The sequence below is a fragment of the Ursus americanus genome, chromosome 23 (assembly GCF_024610735.1).
Source record: "Ursus americanus isolate L20-20 chromosome 23, mUrsAme1.1.p, whole genome shotgun sequence".
In the NCBI taxonomy this organism is placed as follows: domain Eukaryota; kingdom Metazoa; phylum Chordata; class Mammalia; order Carnivora; family Ursidae; genus Ursus; species Ursus americanus.
Window position 1 is genome coordinate 32,174,397 of NC_142149.1, and position 21,054 is coordinate 32,195,450.

A 21,054-nucleotide genomic window follows, 5' to 3' on the forward strand; every position below is an offset into this window, starting at 1 on the left:
TGTAGACTTCAGAAGCTGGCCTGGGGCAAGCTTCCAGCTCGTTTCCCTGCCTGTCTTTCCTATTCCTTACCCTGACCTACCACCCCTTCGTTTCCTGGAGATACTGTCCTTCCTGAGAGCGAGACAGGGAAAGTTCAAGGGTATTTCAGGAAACCTCAGGGAGGGTAGTTGGCCCTTTCTACCACCTGTAACAGCTCAGTGCCCTCAACACCCGATACCATTGCTCTACCATGGGCTTTGGTTTGACCACACTAACTCACTATCAGAGGATGTCCAGGGTGAGAAGGAAGGGCTCTGGACCCAAGGGGTCATGTGTCTTCCTTCCTCATCTCCTGTTATGGCCAGGCCTAACTCTGAGGCAAAGCTGGGGAAACTAATTCTCCCTTCCATATTCTTCCAAGTATTTCTGTAATGTTCAGTGTCACCTGATTTCACATCTTTAAAAAAAGCGGTGGGTGGACCAAGCAGGGAAGACACTATGCCTGGCCACATGTAGGTCTGAATCCCTTAACAGTTGGACGTCTCACGTGTAATTGGTCACCCTGCGTGGCTCAGGACCGCACATGGGACATGCAGGGTAAGAGTAGTGACCACTGTTATCCTTCAGCCTAGTGCTGGGCAGTGTTGTTGGCCACTCAGGAAGATGTACAGAGTCCCAGGGGTACAGTGACTTTCAGTGACCGCTGTGGTGGGAAGAATGTCAGAGAGGAGGACAGCATCCAGCGTCCCTTTGGAAAGATTTGGTTAGTAAGGTTTAGAGGAAAAAGAGAACTATGATTTGCAGCTTTCTCTAAACATCCAGATGGATCCCAGACATAATCCAGCAAAGAAGATCTGATTTTGTTTGTCTTCCTCCCCCGTCTCTCTAAATAATTTCATCTTCAAAGCATGATACAGGCATTAATTAACGCTGTGACTCTCCTGGGAGGTAGGCAAGTGGGAACACCACCCCTGTTACTGAAGCCCAAGGAATAGGCAGGTCCAGAAGCTTTAGGCAGGGAAGCCAGAGAAGCAGAGTGTGTATTGGACCTTGGGGCTTTGCCCTCAGACCTTTCCTTGGACATAGCCCGGAAACCACCCACTTTCTCAGTGTCCTTGATTCCCAGTAGAATAAAATTGCTGAGGCAATGGCAGGAGAGATGTTTGGTGCTGTGGGATGACTAATGGAAACTTTGAGGGTTGAGGACAAATTCTGGTAAAATTCACTGTCATTGTGAATTTTAGATGCAGGAATCTGATTATGCCATTTGTTTCATTCATTTGCTTGCTTGCTCGCTTTTCAAACAAAAAAGTACTGAGCATCTATTTCTGGGCAAGGTATGGCAAAGGAAATCATTTCTCCCAAAAGAGCTGGCTAGCTTTGAGGGCCCCTGTTGGTTGGGAACTTGATCCTTGTATCATGCTTAGTCCCAAGCAAAGAGTGGTGTGGGGTTTGTTACCTCTGTAGGTGGTGGGTTTTTTTTTGTTTGTTTGTTTTTTGCTTTTTGTTTTTTTTAAGATTTGATTTGTGAGAGCATGAGAGAGAGCAGGAGCAGGGGTAGAGGGAGAAGCAGACTCTGATGAGAGGCTGAGCAGAGAGCCTGATGCGGAGCTTGATCCCAGGACCCAGGGTCCTGGGATCATGACCTGTGCCCAAGGCAGCTGCTTAACCGACTGAGCCACTCAGACACCCCTGTAGGTGGTGGTTTTAAGTGTTGGAAGACTCCTGGCATCCGGAGATGGATGAGAAATACATACGTGACTGTTGATACAGTGACTTTGTAAAGGCTAAACTTTTTCATTTAGTCCTTCATCTTGGTTGGCTCAGAAGAAGAGGCCTGTTAGGAGTCTTCTCCCTGGGGCTATAGGTGGCCCATCCTTAATCCTGGCCTCTTCTTGGGTTCCCTAAGAATGGTGATCTTGCCAGTTTCTGAATGTTGGTGGAGGGTACCTAGGGTAACTGCTGAGAACCCTGGGTTGAGAGCCTCCAACCCTGGAAAAGAAGCAACAGTGGGATCTCCAGTAGTTTCTTTCTCATAATTGGGCATCTTGGCAATGATGGTAAGAAACAGACAAGGGGTATTTCTTCCTGTAAATGTCCTCTCTTGGGTGGCAGTTGGATTCTACTTGATTGCGGAAGCCCTGTTCCATCAGCTAATGATATTCCCCTTATCTTGGCACTGCAGGCTGCTGAGAACCAGCCCTCGACCTCTGCGTGAGGGTCCTTCCTCTGAAGACATCACCAGTGTGTGGAGCCTGCCCCACACCCACCCCCTGCCAAACCACGGCCTTTACCTGTGTCTTCCGGTGTTTCCCGTGCGACCCATCCTGTGGGAGTGCCTCGTGGGCCACTCCAGAGTTCACCCCACGCTCAGCAGCACCAATGGTGAAGATGACAAGATCCAAGACTTTCCAGGCATATCTGCCCTCCTGCCACCGGACCTACAGCTGCATTCACTGCAGAGCTCACTTGGCCAATCATGATGAACTCATTTCCAAGGTACATGTTCCCTGTAGGCCGTACTTTCCCTCCTCTGTGTGGGGGTACACTCCTGGCTCATAAGGTTGCATAGGCTACAAGCTCTCCCAAAGAGACCGGGATATTTACACTTTATTTTTTTGTCCAGGGAGGGCTAAGCTGCATGGCTGTCTCACTCAACTGAGAAATAACTTTGAGTTGGAGGGAGGGTGTACTAGTTTAATTTGTAATGTTGGAAATTAGATGTCATTCCTGTTGGAGGCTGAGGGGCTGGTGGCTCGTAGGCCCAGAGGGGGGCGGGGCTGAGGAGCGATTGGAACCTTTTACTTGGCTGGCTTAGCTCAAGTTGGAGGGTGAAAGCCATGCAGAGTGCTGCCTGCCTGGAAAAAGGACTCTAGGAAAGGCTGTAGGGGCAGGATATCTTGCAGGGGGGCTTCTTAGCTGAGATGAGAGGATATTGCCTTCCAAGCTCCCTGGGAAGGTTATAAGACTGTTGAGTTACTAAAATGGGTGGCCTTTGGGGAAGACCAAAAGTGGCTTGGTAAAGAGCTGACCCACTGGCTTCGGGGATCTTTAGGGCTTCTACATGGGGTAAAATATGGTGTGACACTTGATCATAATCAGAAGAAAGAATGGAACCCTATTTTCCCTGAAAAGCTTTAGCAACTGCTTCCTAAAGTTGGGTTGGGGGGATTGTTAATCAACAAACCCAATATTCCAGTTGTGCAGTCCAGGAACTGGCTCCTTTAGGCAGCATTTTCAGGGGAACTCCCTCCCTCCTGGTCCTAAATTCCCATGGGAGGGGAAACAGGTTTTACTAGGCTGCATGAAAAGGAGAAAGAGATCATGGGGACCTTTTACCTTTAAAAAGCATCCTTCCTCAGAACCTGGATTTCATGCCATTAAAATAAAAAAACAAACCAACCTTTATACATACCCGGACTAAATTAAAGAACTGTTAAAAAAGGTGGCATCACTTTTCCCTGCCTCTGGCTCGGTAGTCCCAGCCAGAGAGGGGTGAAAATCAGTACTTGTGGAACAGTCCTGTCCAGCTGGCTGATCTGTCAGGAAGTGAAGGAGGCTGCTTGGACAACACGTCTGTGGTTGTGGGGCTTCTCACATCAGGACTGAGGACAGAAGTCCTCCTCCTAGGCCTATTCCAAGCTCTAGGGCTACCACAGAGCTTGAACCCTGGAGCCCTCAGGGTCTTGGCCTCTGGCCTACTTTCACTTCTTTAGGCTTCTGCTAATTACTCTCCTTTATACCATTTGTGTTCCGGCCAGCCTTATATTATAGCTTCCTTCTCTGTCAACGGACTCATCTTGTCTCAGATTCTTCTTGAATCTTGTGGGAACCCCTCAAGTCTGGAATCTTGGATGTGGGGAGGCTGTGTCAGTGAGGGAAGAGAGGAGTCAGTCCCCTCTGCTTTGGAAGGGGGCCTGCAAACTTGGAGGCAAAATGTGAGCTGTCCTATTTCTGGAAATCTCCAGAGAAAATGGAAGCCAGGACATCTTTTTAATACCAGGAGGAAGTGCTATGTATCATAAGAAATTGAGGTAACAATAAAATGTATTCTAGCACCTTCTATGTACTAAAAACTGCTACTTGACACTTTATAAATGTTATCTCACTTAACCCTCGTAAGAAGACTTCAAGGTAGGTGACGTTAATCATATTTTCTGGATGGAGAAGTTGAGACTCAGACAGGCTGTCCAAGAATGCAAATTGTAGGCTCGAAGAAGAGAGAGCAGTTTCTTTGAGCATGTTCAAGATGGGTTTCTGGAAGAGGTAGTATTGAGCTGGGCCTTGTAAGATGGACAGAGGGACCATGAGGAGCTGGTAGTGGCCTTCAGTGTTGATGTTTGAAGCCTGGTATTCAGGGCCGTGGACAATCTGGCCTTTCTGAGTGAGGTTTCTTGCCAGTTCCAAGCACTTGGAACTAAGCAGCATCCCTGAATATGCAGATGGGGGTATTTCAGGCATCTGTGCCTCAGCCAACAGCAGCCCTTTTCCTTCACCTCTTTCCTCTCTCCCAGGAGCTTTTCTACATCCTCTTTCACCTGGGACGACGTCTCCTAGTTTTGTATCTCCCCGGTCAGAACCCGACCCATGGCCAAGAGCTCACTAAATGATCGGATAGGTGGGTGGAGCGTGAGCCTTGGGAGAAGACAAGTGATGAGCAAAAAAAGTCGTTCTTGGCCTCATGTCCTCCTTCCTGCCCCTTCTGGGGCAGAAAGGCTCATTCACAAGGCCAGGCCAAAGTCAGCACAGGCTTCAGTTTCATTGGCTACAACCGGTGCACAGATGGGGTGCATTAGAGCTTGATGATTTAAAGAGTTGGGTTAAATGCCTGGCTGTGGGGAGGGAACGAGGGAGCTGTGGCTGGCACTGCACAAAGATTCCTTTATTTCACTCCACAGCCACCCCCGGCGTTAAATAATCTATAGATTCTTAGGCAGGTCTTTTTAACGGAAAGATCATTGCCCCAGCCCCCTCCTTGGAAAATGGGCCTTTCTTTTCATTTTGTTTCTCTCTTCCATTTAAGAAAGTTCAGGGAGAGAATGTTTCTCCTGTTCTCGCCTCTTGACATAATCTCCTATGCGGTTTCAAAATCTGCCCAGTGGGAGTTGGGAGCTGGGAAGCAGATAACTGGAGCAGCAGTGTAATTAAATGATACTTTGTGCTTGTAATAGAGCCTTTCATCTGGAAGCCTGACATTCCGTTGTTTGGTTTAAAAAAAAAAAAAAAAAGTGAGTCTGACTTCATGATGGAGAAGGCAACACAAAGGTCCAGAGAACTAAAGCTCTGAGTATATGGCTGGTAGAGAACTGGGACAGAAGCAGGACTTTGGGCTGTCATGGAAATGTGTAGCTGTAATGTTTTGAACAATTAGGGTCTCTACTGATGTGGCAGAAAGAATCTGGCACTAGCCTTTCTGCCTTCCCAGCTTGCTGTACACATCCAGAGGCCTCATTGCCTGGAATCGACTGTGCAACCTCTGAGTCTCAGTTTCTCACTCATAAAATGAGTGAAGTAATATCTGCTGCTGCGTGTCCTGCCTAGTGGCTCGCCCTTACTGTGCGCTTACTATGTGCCATCCCCATTACAGTCTGGTGAGGTAGGCATACCTTATTTGAAGGTAGGGTGAGGCGGTTTACCTCATTGGGTTTTTATGAGACCGGATGAGATCATGGGTGTGGGGGAGTGGTTGGCAAATCACAAAAGCTCCTATGCAAATATAAAGTAGTCCCTTTGCTCCTTTTGGTTTTGCTGTCCAAAGGGGGTCTGGGGATCGTGGAGGGGATTGTTCTTGCCTGATCCCAAGCAAATTTGGTCTAGCCAAGATAGTTTCACTTAAGAACCTGGAGCCCAGGAGTTGGATTTCTCAAAAGGCCGTAGAAGCAAAGTTGTGTGTGCACAAAGGTAACAGAGCATTTTCTCTGTAGGATGGGGGTAGGGGGCCTCTTGGAATTGATGACAGAGCTATCTAGGGAATGTGCTGAGACACCCTGCGTTTTCTTTCTTAGGGGTTGTTGTGGTCTAGATGCTGGAGTGTTCGCATGCGGAGGTATTTTAAGTTGGCACGAGGAATTGCTCACATTGTTGTTTCTTGCTTAATGGTGCAAGCCCCATTATAAAAATATACTTTGGTTATAAAATAATAATAGTTTCAATTGGAACAGCTAGTTGCCCCAAGCGAGAACAATCTCATGCTCAGTTCAGTGGAAACTAGCTGTTATGGAAAACTGGATCTTCACAAAGCTTTTCCACGACAATTTTCTGTCTCTGTGATCCTTCCTTTGCCTTTCTCCTGCTGACCCATCACCCTTTGAGGGCATTGTGGAATAGGCTGTTTGGGAATGGTGAATTGGATTAATCTCTCACAAACTCACTGTGGGGATGGTGGCTTCATTCCAAGACACAGTTTGCTCCAGTCTTCTGGGGCCTTGGAGGGAAGGTGGTGTGGGGGGCTGTAGAGTGGGTGCAGGGGGAAGGCAGAACTCTTTCTACCATCCAAAGCTGTATAAATTATTGCTCTGTCAAATCCTCGGGTCAGATTATCTCCTGGTGACAAATAGGCCACGGGCAACTCAGTGACTGGCCTGAGCTTCCACAGCCTCTGAGCCAGACTTCTCTATCTCATACCTCCTCACCTGTGCTCTGTGTGAGGAGCTCTGGCTGTTTCCAGGCACCGGGTGGCCTTCTGAGGCTGGGAGCTTATAGAAGGACAGTTCCTTTTGTTCCCTATCAGGCTCCATTGGGCTTACAGTAGTAGCATTTTGGTTTTCCCTGTTTGCCTAGATGTAAGATGCAGCACTGTTCTGAGAGAAGTGGCAGGGAGGAAGATGTTCTGAAGCCGTGTGTTGGTCTCACGGCTACCGAGAGGCCCACTCTGCCCGCCATTTCCCACCTCTGCGTCTGAGCACTAGTGTTCCGCACCAGTGATTCTCAAAAAGACTTGCACCCCTAACACAGTGGCTTGGAGGTAGTAGACATGGAGGGGTGCTGGTATGGAGGTCCAGAGATCTGTTCCGTCCTTTCCATTCTACTTATCTTGGATGTGTTTCTCTTAATTTACACCACCCACCAGCTTGTCATTAATGTATAATAAATATCCTGGAAAATTGTTGTAAAAAATAAATACAAGAATAAACTTTCTAAAAAGCCACTTATTCCTTTCTCTCTGAGTGTCTTGAAAATGTCATAGTGAAGTTTGGATTGTATGTCACATCAAGCGGCATAATTCACGAAGAATGTGTACAAGAAGAGGGTGTGGATCTTGAAGGGCGTTCTGAGTTTTTCTGACTTGCAAAATATATGTTGAATTCTAATTTTATGAATTGAGAGATTTTTGGTATCCAATGGATATGTGACAATGATTTTTACAAAAACTATAATTCAGTAAAGTAGTCTTTCTATTCCAGTAGGAGGGGAAAAAACCTAGATTGTATGTAAACCTATAAATGTGTATATCATAAAAAGTGAAAATTTTGTTTCTAAAATAGTAGGACCTACGACTTGTACCAAGAGTGACTGAGGGGTTTTAAGAAAAACCAGCTTGAGAACAATCATGCTGGTAGGACCCACACCATTGTGGGTACCTTTGCTTTTTTTTTGCAATGTTTGCAAAACATTGTTGAGTGTTTGCTGGTTTCCTAAAGAGCATTTCTGAGGTACGACAAAGACAAAAGTGATAAATTATGGAAGAGTTCCAGAGTAAGCCAATAAGCCCCGTTTACAAACATATTCAGTCTGTGTGTGTTTGTTTTTGGTTGTTTTAGTAGCCTCCACACCCAGCATGGAGCCCAAAATGGGGCTTGAACTCAGGACCCTAAGATCAAAACCTGAGCTGAGATCAAGAGTCCGGACACTTACCCGACTAAACCACCCATGTGCCCCCACATTCCATCAGCTTAGCTTTTGGGGAAAAAATGACATATCTAACCTAAAATTACTGACTTCTTTTCCCCAACTATCTGACCTTCGAAAGCCCTAATCTTCTAATGAAGTGTTATTTCTGAAGGAGGGCAAAAGGGTTATCTGTTGGTCCCTCAGGAAGGTGTGACAGGTGAACCAAGTCTATACAGAAAACCTGTAAACAAAGGGATATGGTTAGATGACAGTGTTCCTTGATGAAAAACTATTTGGAGCTGTAAGGTGTTATACCTTCTGCTGTCTTCTCTCCGTGGGGACAGAGATTGAATTACTTCAGGGTGAGATAAGCCGTAAATTAGGCTGGGATAATTTGTATGGCATGATTGTTCGAACATGGAACCACCATAACTGGATCTCAGAGGCCTCTGGCTTATGTGGATAATGGCAGTGGGCACTGTGCCTATACTTGCTGTTCTGTCTCATTGGCTCTGTTCTGTCATTGCCCATATACTAAATATGCACTCTGTGTGTGTGTGTGTGTGTGTGTGTGTGTGTGTGTGTGTGTGGTGCGCGCATAGCACCCTAGTAGGTATTAGACTATTACCCTCAAGGATTTTATCCTCAAGGAACTTGGACTCTAGCTGGGAGATAATAGGTTCATAAGTCATCCCTTCTTGAAGTTTGTATTTCACCTTAGGTTTATCTTCGAGCAGTTATCACAGTGGAACAGTGCATGTCTCCATTAGCTTGTGAACTGCTTAAGGAGATATAATTGGTGATACCATCTTTGTTTCTCTAGCACTCCACACAGCTCCTGAAGACTGCTGTAGGTTTTCAGTGAATATACGAGTGAATGACTATTAGTACTCTAAACTGGAGAGACAGACATAGAGTGTCTTAACTTGGGGGTCCGTGGACTGGCTTCAAGGGATCCTGGAAATCGTATGTTTAATTCTGTGTGTATGTCGGTTTTTCAAGGGAGGGTTCCATAGCTTTCTTCAGGTTCCTCAAAAGGTGGTTGAATAAAACCTTAAGGTCCATCTGGGAAGACCTGGTAGAAGAAGTGACTTTGAGATGTCCCTTGAAGCAGGAACTGAGACCTGTGGAAATACAGGTAGAAATGGATCGGGCAGGGCCAGTAAAAAGAGCAGCGTGAACAACGAAGTGGAGGCAGGAAGCATGCGGGGAGCAGCCCATTCTATTGGGTTAGGTATTGAGGAGCTGTGTGAAAACAGGAGGAGTAGGTTGAAGCCAGATTTCTGGAAGAATCGAAGTCCTGAAGTTACATTGCTGGCAGTTGGGTGCCACTGAAACTTCTGAGCAATTAATGACACGACCAGAGCTTTGCTTTGAGATGGCAGATGTTGTCGCGGTGTGGCTGGGGAACTGCTGAAGAGAGACTGGAGATGGGGGAACCGGTGCATATGCATTGCTGTGGCCTGTGGGTGTTTGGGGCACATGATGGTTGTTCAGTGAAGATTTGTTGAGCATTGCTTGAGGAAGAAATACAAGCATTCTAGGGTTTAAAAAATTCTGTCATTTATAGGCACAGGAGAGGAATTGAGTTCGGGAGGTCACGCTCTTTGGATGGGAGGCAGACCCATCCCATAGTCATGCCTGCTACCTGTGAAAATTAATGTAGGCAGAAGTAAAATTGCTCACCCATTTATTATCAGGGGAGCTGCTAGGGACCAAGTCTGGTGAATCATCTGTGTTTTTTGCTGCAGACTGCAGGCAGCTGGAACATGAATCTGCTCAAATGTGATCCTTTCTATGTGGTTGCTTTAAATACCAAAAGGAAATGTTGACTTGAGCTATGAGGCGTACCCTGAAAATTAACTCTGTGGTTTGCAAATGCCAGTAAGGTTCCAATCATAAGATTGGTTTGTACATTAGTGTCTTGGCATTCAGTAAGGATGCTGATGATTGCAAACTTGTGTACTTACTCAAAATCCAAAGGAACTCTTTTCAGCAGGGTGTCTTCTCCAGGGAACAAGCAGTAGGTGCAGGACCCTCCCCCTATATTTTTATTTGAGCCCCAGCACTCGGTCTGTCTCTGGAATGGTAAAGCTGCTCCATTGCTGGTTCAGCTGTTTTGTTTTTTGGGGGCCTGAACAGAATCCACCGTCATATTCTGGTTGTTCAGTTCAATAATATTTTTTTTATTTCAAACAGCATGCCAGGCTTTATACGGGGTGCTAGGGATAGGGAGATGAAGTCACCGTGATTCCTGTACTTACCCTGTTATCTTTGGGGTGCATGGGAATATAAGGCTCACTGTGGAGGGCAGAAGACACTTTTACAGATGTGATTGTGTTGGTGTCCTAAAAAACACAGGATGAAGAATGTACATCACTGCTTAACTACTATTTATCGAACATCTGTCATGTGCTAGGGATTCCTTATTACTCCATCACTTAACTTACAACATCCCTTCAAGGTGGGAATTAAAGTGACTTGCCTAAGGTTATAGGTTACCAAGTAGCTGTGTGGAATACAGATGTAAATAGGTCTATGTGCTCTTTACCATAGCTTGACAGTCATACCTAGGTAGCTCCTTTTGGCATCAACTATTTTCTTTTCTTTTTTAGATTTATTTTTTTTTTATAGAGAGAGATAGTGAGCACGTGCCCGATGGGAGGGGAGGGGCAGAGAGAGAGGGAGAGAGAATCCAAGTAGACCCCGTGCTGAGCATGGAGCCTGGTGCAAGACTGGATCTCAGAGCATGAGATCATAACCCGAGCAGAAACCAAGAGTCAGACGCTTAACCCTCTGTGCCATCCAGGCTCCCCAGCATCAGCTGTTTTCTGGTCTCTCAGTAATGTTGGTGATAAATCTACCCTGTCTTTCCTCCTATCATTTCCCTTGCCTGAAGAGTCCTTCTCTCTTTCTTTGTATTCACTTTCTACCCATTCCTGAAGAGTAGTTTAAGTATTTTCTAGGATGTTTTGCTGGACTATAGGATTCCCTCCCTCTCCTGAACTCCTGTGGAAGTTCACTGCCTGGTTGTTCACTTGGCAATTAATAATGACTGGCTTATAATAATAATGGTCTGTGTTATTGTGGTTACATGCACTTTTTACACATAATTGTCTTGCTCCCTAATAAGATTCTAAATGACCTGGAGTCAAAGACTCTTCAGAATGTTCGAGCTAGAGGGGCCTTTGAACTTGGGTTTTCTACTTCAGCTCCTCATTTTACAGATTAGGAAAACGAAGCCCAGAGAAACTGAGTGCCTCTTGACTTTGTACTTTGCCACCTCCTCTCTGCCACACCACCTACTGCCGTGCACATAACTGGTGCTTGTATATGCTGGAGGCAGGCCTGGAAGAGAGGGCTGATGGGGGTAGCACGAAAGTATCAAGCTGTATGATCTTGGGCAAGACCATTCTTTTTGGCTTTCCTGTTTCTTCAACCACCCAAATGAGGCATTAGATCAGACTGTCATTAGAGTAGGTGACCTTCCACCTCTCCCATCTTCTGCTTCTCATATAGCAGCAGCAGATGATACAAGGCGGTATAACTTAGCGGTTAACAATCTAGTCTCAGAGCCAGACTACCTGGGCTCAAACCCTGACTTCCTCACTTAGTAGTTAGGCAAGGTGAGCCACCTCTCTATGTCTTTCTTAATGCCCTCATTGGGAAAATGGGAATAATATTAATACTAGATACCTATAAGATTTTTGAGGAACTTAACGGAGGTCATCCATATATAATACTTCTCACAATTCCTGACATAATAGGGAATGCTCCGGAAAGGTTGCTGGTGGTTACCTATGCGTATTCTTTAAGCAAAACCAAAGTGGCAAACATAACCAGATGCTGGCTCCCCTCACTGTCCTGGTGCATCGGCTCCTTCCTTCTTTCCGAGTCTCAGCTATTACCTCTTAGCTATACCGTTGCCAGTGGTCTTCTGAGACCTCTAGAATCATCGAATGTCTTGTTCCTTGTAATTCCGAAGGGACCAGGAGGTCCCTGGAGATAATGAAATAATCACAGTAGCCTCAGCTCTCAGACAGTGGTGGGGTTGGGCTTCCCTGCAAGCAGCTCTGAGGCCACTCTAGAGTTTAAATGGAAAAGTCTGCCCCTGCCCCCTTCCCTTCTAGTCTGTCAGGTGGTGATTTTTCCTCCACCCCACACAGCAACCAGTCACAGAGACCTCAGACTGCTGTGAGCACAGCCCAGGCAGCCTTGGGTGTTGGTGACAAAGCCAGAGAATTGCTTGTCAGTTTGGTTCACCCTGTGATGCTTCCTGGTGGGGATGGAGTGAGGTTCTTGTGAAAGAAGCCATTTTCATTATTTTTAAAAAACAAAGCCCGAAAAGAATCTCTGATACCTTTGTTTCCAAAGCACTCAGCTAGCTCCTGAGGGGAGGGTTTGACCTGGTGACACAGAGTATTGTCTCTGAGGTCAGGGCTGTCAAGCCAAGGAGAGCTTTAGCTCTGGGCTTCCCTCCCCTCCCTTGCCTATTGCTAGTGGCTGGACTGTGACTCAGGGGCAGAGGAGGGAGGAGGGGAAGGGAGGAGGAGATGGCTCCACCAGCTGCCGCTAAAAACAACATCATCATCTAATCAGTCTGTGAACAACCTCCCCTCCAGACCACAGTGATGTCAAGAGGCAAAGCAGGTGGCACTGGCTCTCCCCTCCCCTGTGCCCCCCAACACCTTTGGGCCTTTGAAGGGACCACTTATATTGTCAAAAAGGAAAATGATGTAACTTTGGGGAAAACTCCTTTTCCTCCCTGTTAGGGCTGCTCCCACCAATAGCATGTGCTGTAACTCGAACTCTCTGACAGATACATGAGGGGACAGAAAAGTTTCTCCTTGCGGAAACAAAAGATCCCAGAGTGAAACCTCCCGCATTAGACCCTGCGGTTTGTTCCGCGATTCGTGAACTCCTCTTACCTGCTGGAGATCGGGAACACAGTGGCACACAGGTTTATGCTCTGCCCTCACCCAGCTTGTGCCCAGTACCCCTTGGTCAGTGGAAGGTCCATTTTCTGAAGAAGCAGCTGGTGGCAGTACAAGTGGGGATCCCCATCCTAAACCTGGTCCCCAAGGCTGTCCAGGGCAGCTGAGAAGCCAACATTTCCATACTGCTTTCCGTCCAGTTTGCCTGATTTTCATGAGCTTCCTAGCTGTGCACAGCTTTTTCCCTGACTGTCACGGTCCTCCACTGCAGTGTCAGCCTGGGCTATCCCAGGCAAGTAAAAGTGCCAGCTAGGCTCTTGAAGTTCAAGGTGGCCAGTGAATTAGACCCGCTGTTCTCTGATGTGGCTTTGGAGGAATGTCTGTTCTCAGGAACAGGCCTCTAACCCTTGGGTGGTGGTTGCTTTGTTTACTTCTGAAAACTGCAGTTTTACCCTCAGCCCCTCCCCTCTAGATGCAGAATGTTCCAAATGACAGGTAGGGCTCTGGAGAGCCCTTTCAGGTTGCCCCCAGACAGATTCACCCAGGCAGCCGAAGGAGAGAGAAACAGGAGAAACCAGACTTACTGGAGCTCCTTAAGCTCCAAGTCCCCATATTTCTTGATCCCCACTTCAGCAGGAGAAAGAAAAAGCAAAGTGTGTATCTGTGGGGGAGGAAAGCTCCTCCCTGTCTGTCTCCTCCTCTGTAAAAACAACAGGCCAGTCTGCCCTAGGCACTGTGGGGGCAGGTGCTGGGTAAATACACAAGGAAGGAAAGCCGATAAGATAAGGTCTGACAAATCTAGGTCACCAGGCTGCTGCCAGGCACCTGTGTGACTGGTCACCTTGAAACTGACAGGAGGGAGGATGGACTTCTGTTCCAGGGTGCAGACAGGCTCACTTCCCAGGCCTTCGTTTGTTCCTTACTAAACACTTGTGAGCACCACTATATCCCAGGCTACGTGCTAGGTGTTTCAGGCCCCTGTGTGTGTCTGTCAGGCAAAAATCTCCTCCTGGATCCCAGGCCTGTAACCGGTGCTAAAAAAAAGAAATGACATCATGCAAAAGCCAGTTGGTCCACTAACTTCCAGGGTGGGGGCAATCAGTCCCTTGGTAGAAGGGAGGGGCTCTTTGGAGTCTTCGTTCCCTCTGCCTTCAGCTAAATCAGGGGTCTGCAGACTTCTGTGAAGGCCGGGTAGTAAATATTTTAGGCTTTGCTGGCCATATGGTCTCAACCACCCAACTCGGCAGCCGTAGAGAATACATAAACAAACGGACATGGCTGTGTTCCAGTTAAATACTTACGAAACAGGTGAGAGTCTCAATTTGGCCCTTATGCATGATTTGCTGATTCCTAGGCTGCAAAACAGGAATGAGTGTTGTGAAGTGAATGTTGAAAAAGTGGGTTTATGTGATTTCAGGAGGATTCTAAAACGAACACGGAGGTTACAGTTGGTCTGGATGGTGTAGGAGCCGATGTGCCGTGCCTGCTCATGGACTAGCCCCGTGTGACGCTCTGGTGTCAGTTAGCTGCTCAGGCCAAACTTGGGCCTTGGCCATTGAGCACCCCCAGTTTCCCACCAGAGGTTCCAAGGTGACGAAGCCAGACGATGTGCATAGTTTCACACAGTGTCATCACTCTCATGGGAAAACCACGTGGGGCCCTGCAGACAGAGCGTCCACAGCATCATTTTAAAGCCCTGAGTGAAGGGTTAAGCCACCTCTGCTCGAGGCCTGGCTCTGCCGCTGGTGATTCAGTGTGTCATCCAGTAAGTCATGTCCCCTCTCTTGACCGTTCAGCACGTACTGAACACTACTGCGCGAAGCACTGGGGGAGCAGCAGACACATGAAAATGTTTGCCCGTAAGTAGCTTATGATCTAGTGGGGAAGACAGATAAATTATTATAAGATGTAGTGAAACACAGGCTTTGAGGACGTGATTGCTCAGGATGCTGTAGGGGCAAAGAGCATGATGAGTTTTTTCCTAAGTGAACAGGAAAGGGGGGGTTTATTCTGAGCAGAGGCAGAGAAGTAGCCCAGAGGAGATCAAGCCTAAGGAACCACAGGAAGAGATGGAGAGGGTTGAGAGGAGGATGCAGGAGGTGACCAGGGGTGCATTGCACAAGGCCCAGAAGGCCCGGCTAAGGAATTTAAATTTTAAATTTTTTTAAAAAAGATTATGTGTTTGTTCGTTTGTTTGTTTGTTTATTTATTTGACAGAGAGAGAGACAGCCAGCGAGAGAGGGAACACAAGCAGGGGGAGTGGGAGAGGAAGAAGCAGGCTCCCAGCAGAGCAGGGAGCCCGATGTGGGGCTGGATCCCAGGACCCTGGGATCACGCCATGAGCCGAAGGCAGACGCTTAAAATGACGGAGCTACCCAGGTGCCCTTAAGGAATTTAGATTGATTTGTATGCTGTGGGGAGCCATGAAAAGCACTTTCAGGCAAGGGAGTGATAGCATTTGGTTGAGATTAGACTAGACTATTATAACATGGCCTGTTTCATAAAATCAACTTCTCCATCTTCTAGAAACTGTATATCCATGAGCTTTGTATGGACAGGAATGTTGATACTGTATAAAGTTAATAAACACTGATAATTAAACCAGTGCTGTCATTCATAGGCAGGCTTGATTCCTCCCTGGTGATGCCTTCAGTTAAACAGCAGCCAGATAAATCATTGGCAAACACCGAGCACCCATAACTGAGAAGAGGGCCTTTCAGAGTTCTCTGGTCTGCTGGGCCAGGTATTCCCTTTCGCGTGACCCTCTTGGCTGGCTTCCTGAAGCTCACTGAGTCATCATTACGTGGCAGTTGCAAGCCCACATTTATGAGTTTTTCTGTTACGTTCAAGTGAGAACTGAGTTCCAGAACTCACGCGGCTTGTGGTGTAGGCATGGGGTTTGGGAACAGGGCAGAGTGAAGGGGAGATAGATGGCTTCTGCACTCTTCCTGTGTGTGAGCATACACCTGAATGTGGTGGAAACTGGCATGAGAAAATGGGGATTCTTGGGCACAGATTCCCAAATCTGACAGCACATCAGAATAACCTGGGATAAAACATGCCTCTCTTCAGGACCTACCTCCAGAAATTCCTATTCTGTAGGTCTGAGTGTGACAGGGAATGAAGGCCCTGTCTAGGGGAAGGAAACAAGCCACTTCGGGATGCAAGATTTAAGGAGGCACCCACTCTCAGGGCTGTCCAGGTGCAGGGGCAGCACCTCCGAGCAAGGCCCTTCTTAAAAATGCTGTGCTTGCTTCCTGGCTTGCCTCCCCCCTAGTCCCAGCCTCCTCAGCTACTTTGAAAGTAGCCAGGGCTTGCTGTCTACCTTCCAGCCCTTTCCACTCCCTGAAGGCACGAAGGGTGTGTGTATGTGGTTTTTGTTTTTTTTGTTTTTTTCAGGATTTATTTATTTGAGAGAAAGCCCAAGGCAAGCAGATTGCCTCCCAAGCACTGAACCAGACCCCGTAAGTGAGCCACCCAGGCACCCCACAAGGGGTGGTTTTGACTAACATTTGTTTGAAGAAGGAAAGAATTCTTTGGAGACCTTCTAGTAATGATGATAATAGTCATCATTTTCCTGAGTGCTAACCAAATATTAGCACAGTGCTGGGCACTGTTTATGTGACTCGCATCTTTTGTCTCATACCTACTTGGGGAGAGATGTACCACCATTGTGACCATGCTGGGAGGAAGAAAGTGAGGCTTAGCCAAATTGAATTGATCAAGGGGACCCAGTTAGGAAATGGTAGAACCAGAATTGGAATTCAGGCATGACCCGCAGTTCATACCCCCAAGTGCTCTGCCACACTAGTTCTTGCTCTAAATTAGCAGAGAAACCCAGCCCTCCTGCTCTCTTGGTGCTTCTCAGGCTGTATGCCTGGCTCTGAAATTTCCAGGTAACCCTCTATTCCTGGGGTTTCGAACTTGCACCAAATATGGCACCCTGTGGTCTCTGGTTTTTTGTTGTTGTTTTTGTTTTTAAGATTTTATTTATTTATTTGAGAGAGAGTGCATGCACAAGCCGGGGAGGGGGGGGAGTGGCATGCAGAGGGAGAAGCAGACTCCCCGCTGAGCAAGGAGCCCAATGCAGGGATGGGACTCCATACCAAGAGAAAGAAAGAAATGTTGAACGCCTGGGTGGCTTAAGCATCCGAGGGATGGGACTCGATCCCAGAACCCTGGGATCATGACCTGAGCTGAAGGCAGATGCTTAATCTACTGAGCTACCCAGGCACCCCTGTTTTTTTGTTTTTTTGAACAGGGTTTTTTGAGCCATAGAGCCATGGCAAATGGGAGGGGATGGAGAAAGAGCATAGGTGATTCTCAGCAGCGGCAGAAGAAGAGTTATTCTTTCTTAAGCTGTTTACTGATTAGCTCCTTTTGCTCCTGAAACCAGAAAGAAGAGGCACTCAAGAGTCAGCAGGGCTCAGAAGGCCTAATTAATTTGTGGTCCAACTGGGTCAGGGAGAGTGACCCTATGCAGTGGCTTTTTTTTTTTTTTTCTTTCTTTCAGGGGCATGTGTGCTCCAGCTCAGTAGAGCAGAGTTCCACAGCGCTGGGGGGAGGGATTCCACCCTGGGAGTTAGATCTCCTGTGAAACACATGTCTGCCTATTCAGTCCCTTCCTCCCTGACCCTCTGGCTGGGCTCCTGCTGGTGTTCAGTTGCCCCAAATACTCAGTCTCTTATTTCACATCGTCAGGCAAAGATCCCACAGCCAAGGTGCCCTTTCAGCTTAGCTTTCCCATTGGCTGCTCTCTGACAGATAAGCTCCTAAGAGGAGGGAAGAGGGAGGGTAGAGAGGTGGGTAAAACCTGGAGCAGACCCCTTTGTCCCTTTGTCATGCGGCATAATGGGTCCTGCAGCTCCCCAGTGTCGTGTTTGATGGGGCAGGCCTGGGGTGGTGATGGCTAGCCATCCAGCCCCTGTCTGTTATTGGTAGATGGGACTTCACTTGGCAGAGGCACAATTGTACATATGCTTAGACTTTACGTTAGGGCGGAAATTGGAGGCTAAAAGTTTTTAAGTGTCAAGAGACCAGGAAACTGTGTGTTTGATGTGTGGGCTGGGAGAATGCCGGGGCTCCTGAGCCAGGCTCTGTTTCTGCATGATCCTCCATGGCCTTGCCTGACACCCTGTCTGTCCAGACCTTGCAGACGTGTTTCAGTCCTTGGGCTGGCTGGAACTGAGACGTGAGTGCTGCTACTGGTCAGGAGGGGGAAGAAGCCAGCGGACAAAATGTTCCTGGGCCTGGATGACCAGCCACGGCACAGACCGAGTCCCTGGGAGCTGAGATGAAACCTTTCCTCTTTCTTTAGCCAGCCCCTATCTTGAGTAACAGATGAGTTACTTCCAGATGAGCTGGTTTTAATTTACCTTTTTGAAGAGATGCACTTGAAATAAAAATGAGCAGGAAGTTTGCACGGTTAGCTTTGCCTGGCTCACTGCTGTAGGGAATGAACATGTACTCCTAGACTTGCACATCTTCTCTCTTCCCGGTCGTCTGCAACAAGTCCCTGGAACCCGCGTGTAGGGATTATTACGTTATGTGGAGTTAGTTGATATTTCAGACAGTCAGGAAATTTCCTCAAGATGAGGTCCTCAGCTGTGGCCTCCAAACACAACCCTGCAGGTAGGTGCCAGCATGCTAGAACCCAAGAGTGGGGCATGGATGGATAAGTTGGTCTTGAGTATCCAGAGACTGTTTTAAAATGTGTACAGAAAGGTAGCAATTAAATGTTTGTCTTGGAATAAGCCTGGCCTCTGCATTCTCCCAGGAGCCCTCGCCTAGGGAAGATGATTAAAAATAGATCTGAGTAGCACTTCCTGCTTGGCAGATGGCTGATAGCAAATGCTAGAGCTTGCAGCTGACCTTTCCTTTCTGAAATCTGCTCCGTGTTTCCATGATGCTAATCGAGTCCCTCTCTAGACCTAATCAAAGAGCTGGCTGCAAAAAAACAAGGTTTGCTGTCCTGGCTGGGCTCAGTTCATGGAGCAACTTGAAAGTGCTGGAATTTAGATGGAAACACCCACTCTGTGGTCCAACTGGCTGGTCCTTGTTTAAAAACTAACAAGTTCTGCTTTCAAATTTGCTGCCCGGTGCTGTTAAGGATCCCACACCCTCTCCACCCCCATCAGTAGGGGAAAATTAGTGGAAAGGGGAGTGGTAAGAATGCCCTGTGTTAGATATGTGCACAATAGACAATGCTTACACTCAGCCAAAAGAGAGGCAGGGATTTCTTGAGACTTGGCTTCCAGGAGTGGTTCTGTCCCCATCAGCTGTTGTCTTTCCTCACTTATGAAACACAGATAATACTTGAGACAATGCCCTGAGGTGGTATCAGACTATGGAGGACACAAGATAGAGTTGCAAACATCTAGGGACCACTGCTGAGTTCTCATGGAGTTTTTAGCCTCTCCTAGGAAGGAGATGGGGATGGAGATGGTCTTGCTGACACTGTGCTAAGTGCTCTTATTTTTCAGTGGGAAAGCCCCCCCCCCCCACCTCTATCAGCAACCCTAGAACGTTCTCATCCTCTTCAGTTCCATCTGCATTCTCAAAACTCTTTTCACATCCATAATGTGTCACAGTGGTATACATTGTTTGATACATATTTTGTGTATTTTAGTCCTGTTTTCTAGTTAGCTAAATTATAAGCACCTTCAGGGCAGAGCTGGCTTGCTATGTTCTTGGTGCCCAGCAAAGTCTGGGACATAGCTGCTCATTAGGTAGTTTTTGACTTGTAATTATGGAGGCACAGTATTCCTCATTATGATATATCACAGGATTCTAAGCAACACCCTTAGTATTGGACATTTAGATTTACCCCCAGTTTTTGAATCGTAGACTACATTCATGTGACACAAAACTGTTTTGCTGGGGAAATGATTTTCCAATGCTTGATATTTCACAATGTGCCTGGGGCTTTTGTGTTGGCCAGGGAAGAAGGTTGAGCACCAGAATATGTGAAAAGGATTTAAGTCTCTGTCTTCAGGATGAGAGTCCTAAAATAGGAATTGTCAGATAAGATAGGCCAGCTGATGAACAGAAAAGACTTTTTATGCAGATAAACAGGAAGTTTAAAAACATGAGAGAAGAGGTCTAACTCTGAGTCAGAAATGCTGGTTTAATGTGTGAGGCGTTTACTCTCTTGAGAACGTGGACTCACAGAATGTTCACCCTTGGAAGAGACCTTACTCAACCCCCTCCTTTCACAGATGATGCAACTCCCGGTTCAGAGGATCAGGGATCTGCCCAAGGACATCATGCTGTTGGAGGCCGACGATCTAGCCTTGTCTGGCAGGGGTGGGAGTGAGTGAGCTGGTTATTCTGACCCGGTCATGTTCTGTTTCTAGAAGGAGTACCTGGAATCACCAGTGCCCAGCTTTTGCACTTTGGCAAGCACCTTATCCTCATTTATACGCTCTTGTCTCCTTCATAAGAGCCTTTTGGCTGTGACTTCTTCAAGCCCCACCATGGCCCTCTTAAATAACGTTGCCTCTTCCTTCATTACTATTTCTTATAACTCTGCTCCTAAGCCCAGTCCCTTGGGTGGGGGCGGTGGTGTATGAACATAGGGGTTAAATGTAGCTGTATGCTACTGTGCTCACTGGAGGAAAGCCTGATGCTGGATAGCATCCTCAGTGGGGAGGAACACGTTAGTTAACATACTGTAGTGTGTGCCACCTGAAATCCAGTTGTTTAAGGCCCTGTGCTATGATGAGCATTTCCAGGAGAGCAAAGTGTTGAAGGTGTTTCGAGAACACCTAATAGGAAATGAAAAATGAAGTTTAGAAGATAGTGGTAAACTTGGTAAGGGTACAGCCAGGCCACATACAGAAATTTGAAGGAAGTTGTGGGGGAGTGCCGCCATTTATGAAAGCCTGTCTGTGCCAGCCGCTTTACTTTCTGTGAGGTGGGTATTGCGATCCCATTTGGCAGGTGAGGAACTTGAGGCCAGAGGGGCGAACATACCCAAGAGCACATGGTAGAGAAAGTCTTACAACTGGGAATTGAATCTGGTTCAGATTCTTCCATAATTCTTCCATCATACCAAGCTTACTAACCTGGGAGGAGTTCCCCCAGTACAAGGAAACCTTGATGTGAGCAAGATACAGCTTTAAAGCTATCACTGGAAGTGTTATTTGGCACTGGAAGATATAAAGAATGGGACATTCAGGGAGCTCTCAGGAGACAGAGTTCAGCTCATACAAGGAATTTTTGTAGAGTCAGAGCGACTGGAAGTAGAATGGGGCTCCTGGGGAGGTAGCAAGTTCCCTATCCCTGGAAGAGGTTTGGTAGAAACGTGGA

General features: G+C 47.2%; 1 protein-coding gene across 4 annotated transcripts in view; it reads left to right on the forward strand.

The window, feature by feature from the left end:
• The window catches only part of YPEL2 (yippee like 2), a 61,516-nt gene that overhangs the window by 17,796 nt on the left and 22,666 nt on the right, over positions 1 to 21,054 (forward strand). For all 4 annotated transcript variants that reach the window (XR_015721332.1, XM_045773681.2, XM_045773680.2 and 1 more), the window contains one exon: positions 2,166 to 2,479. Coding sequence is in view for 3 of the 4 variants with exons in the window: in XM_045773681.2 (XP_045629637.1) it covers positions 2,363 to 2,479 (117 nt within the window). In the remaining variant the exon portion in view is untranslated. The remainder of the gene's footprint in view (positions 1 to 2,165; positions 2,480 to 21,054) is intronic.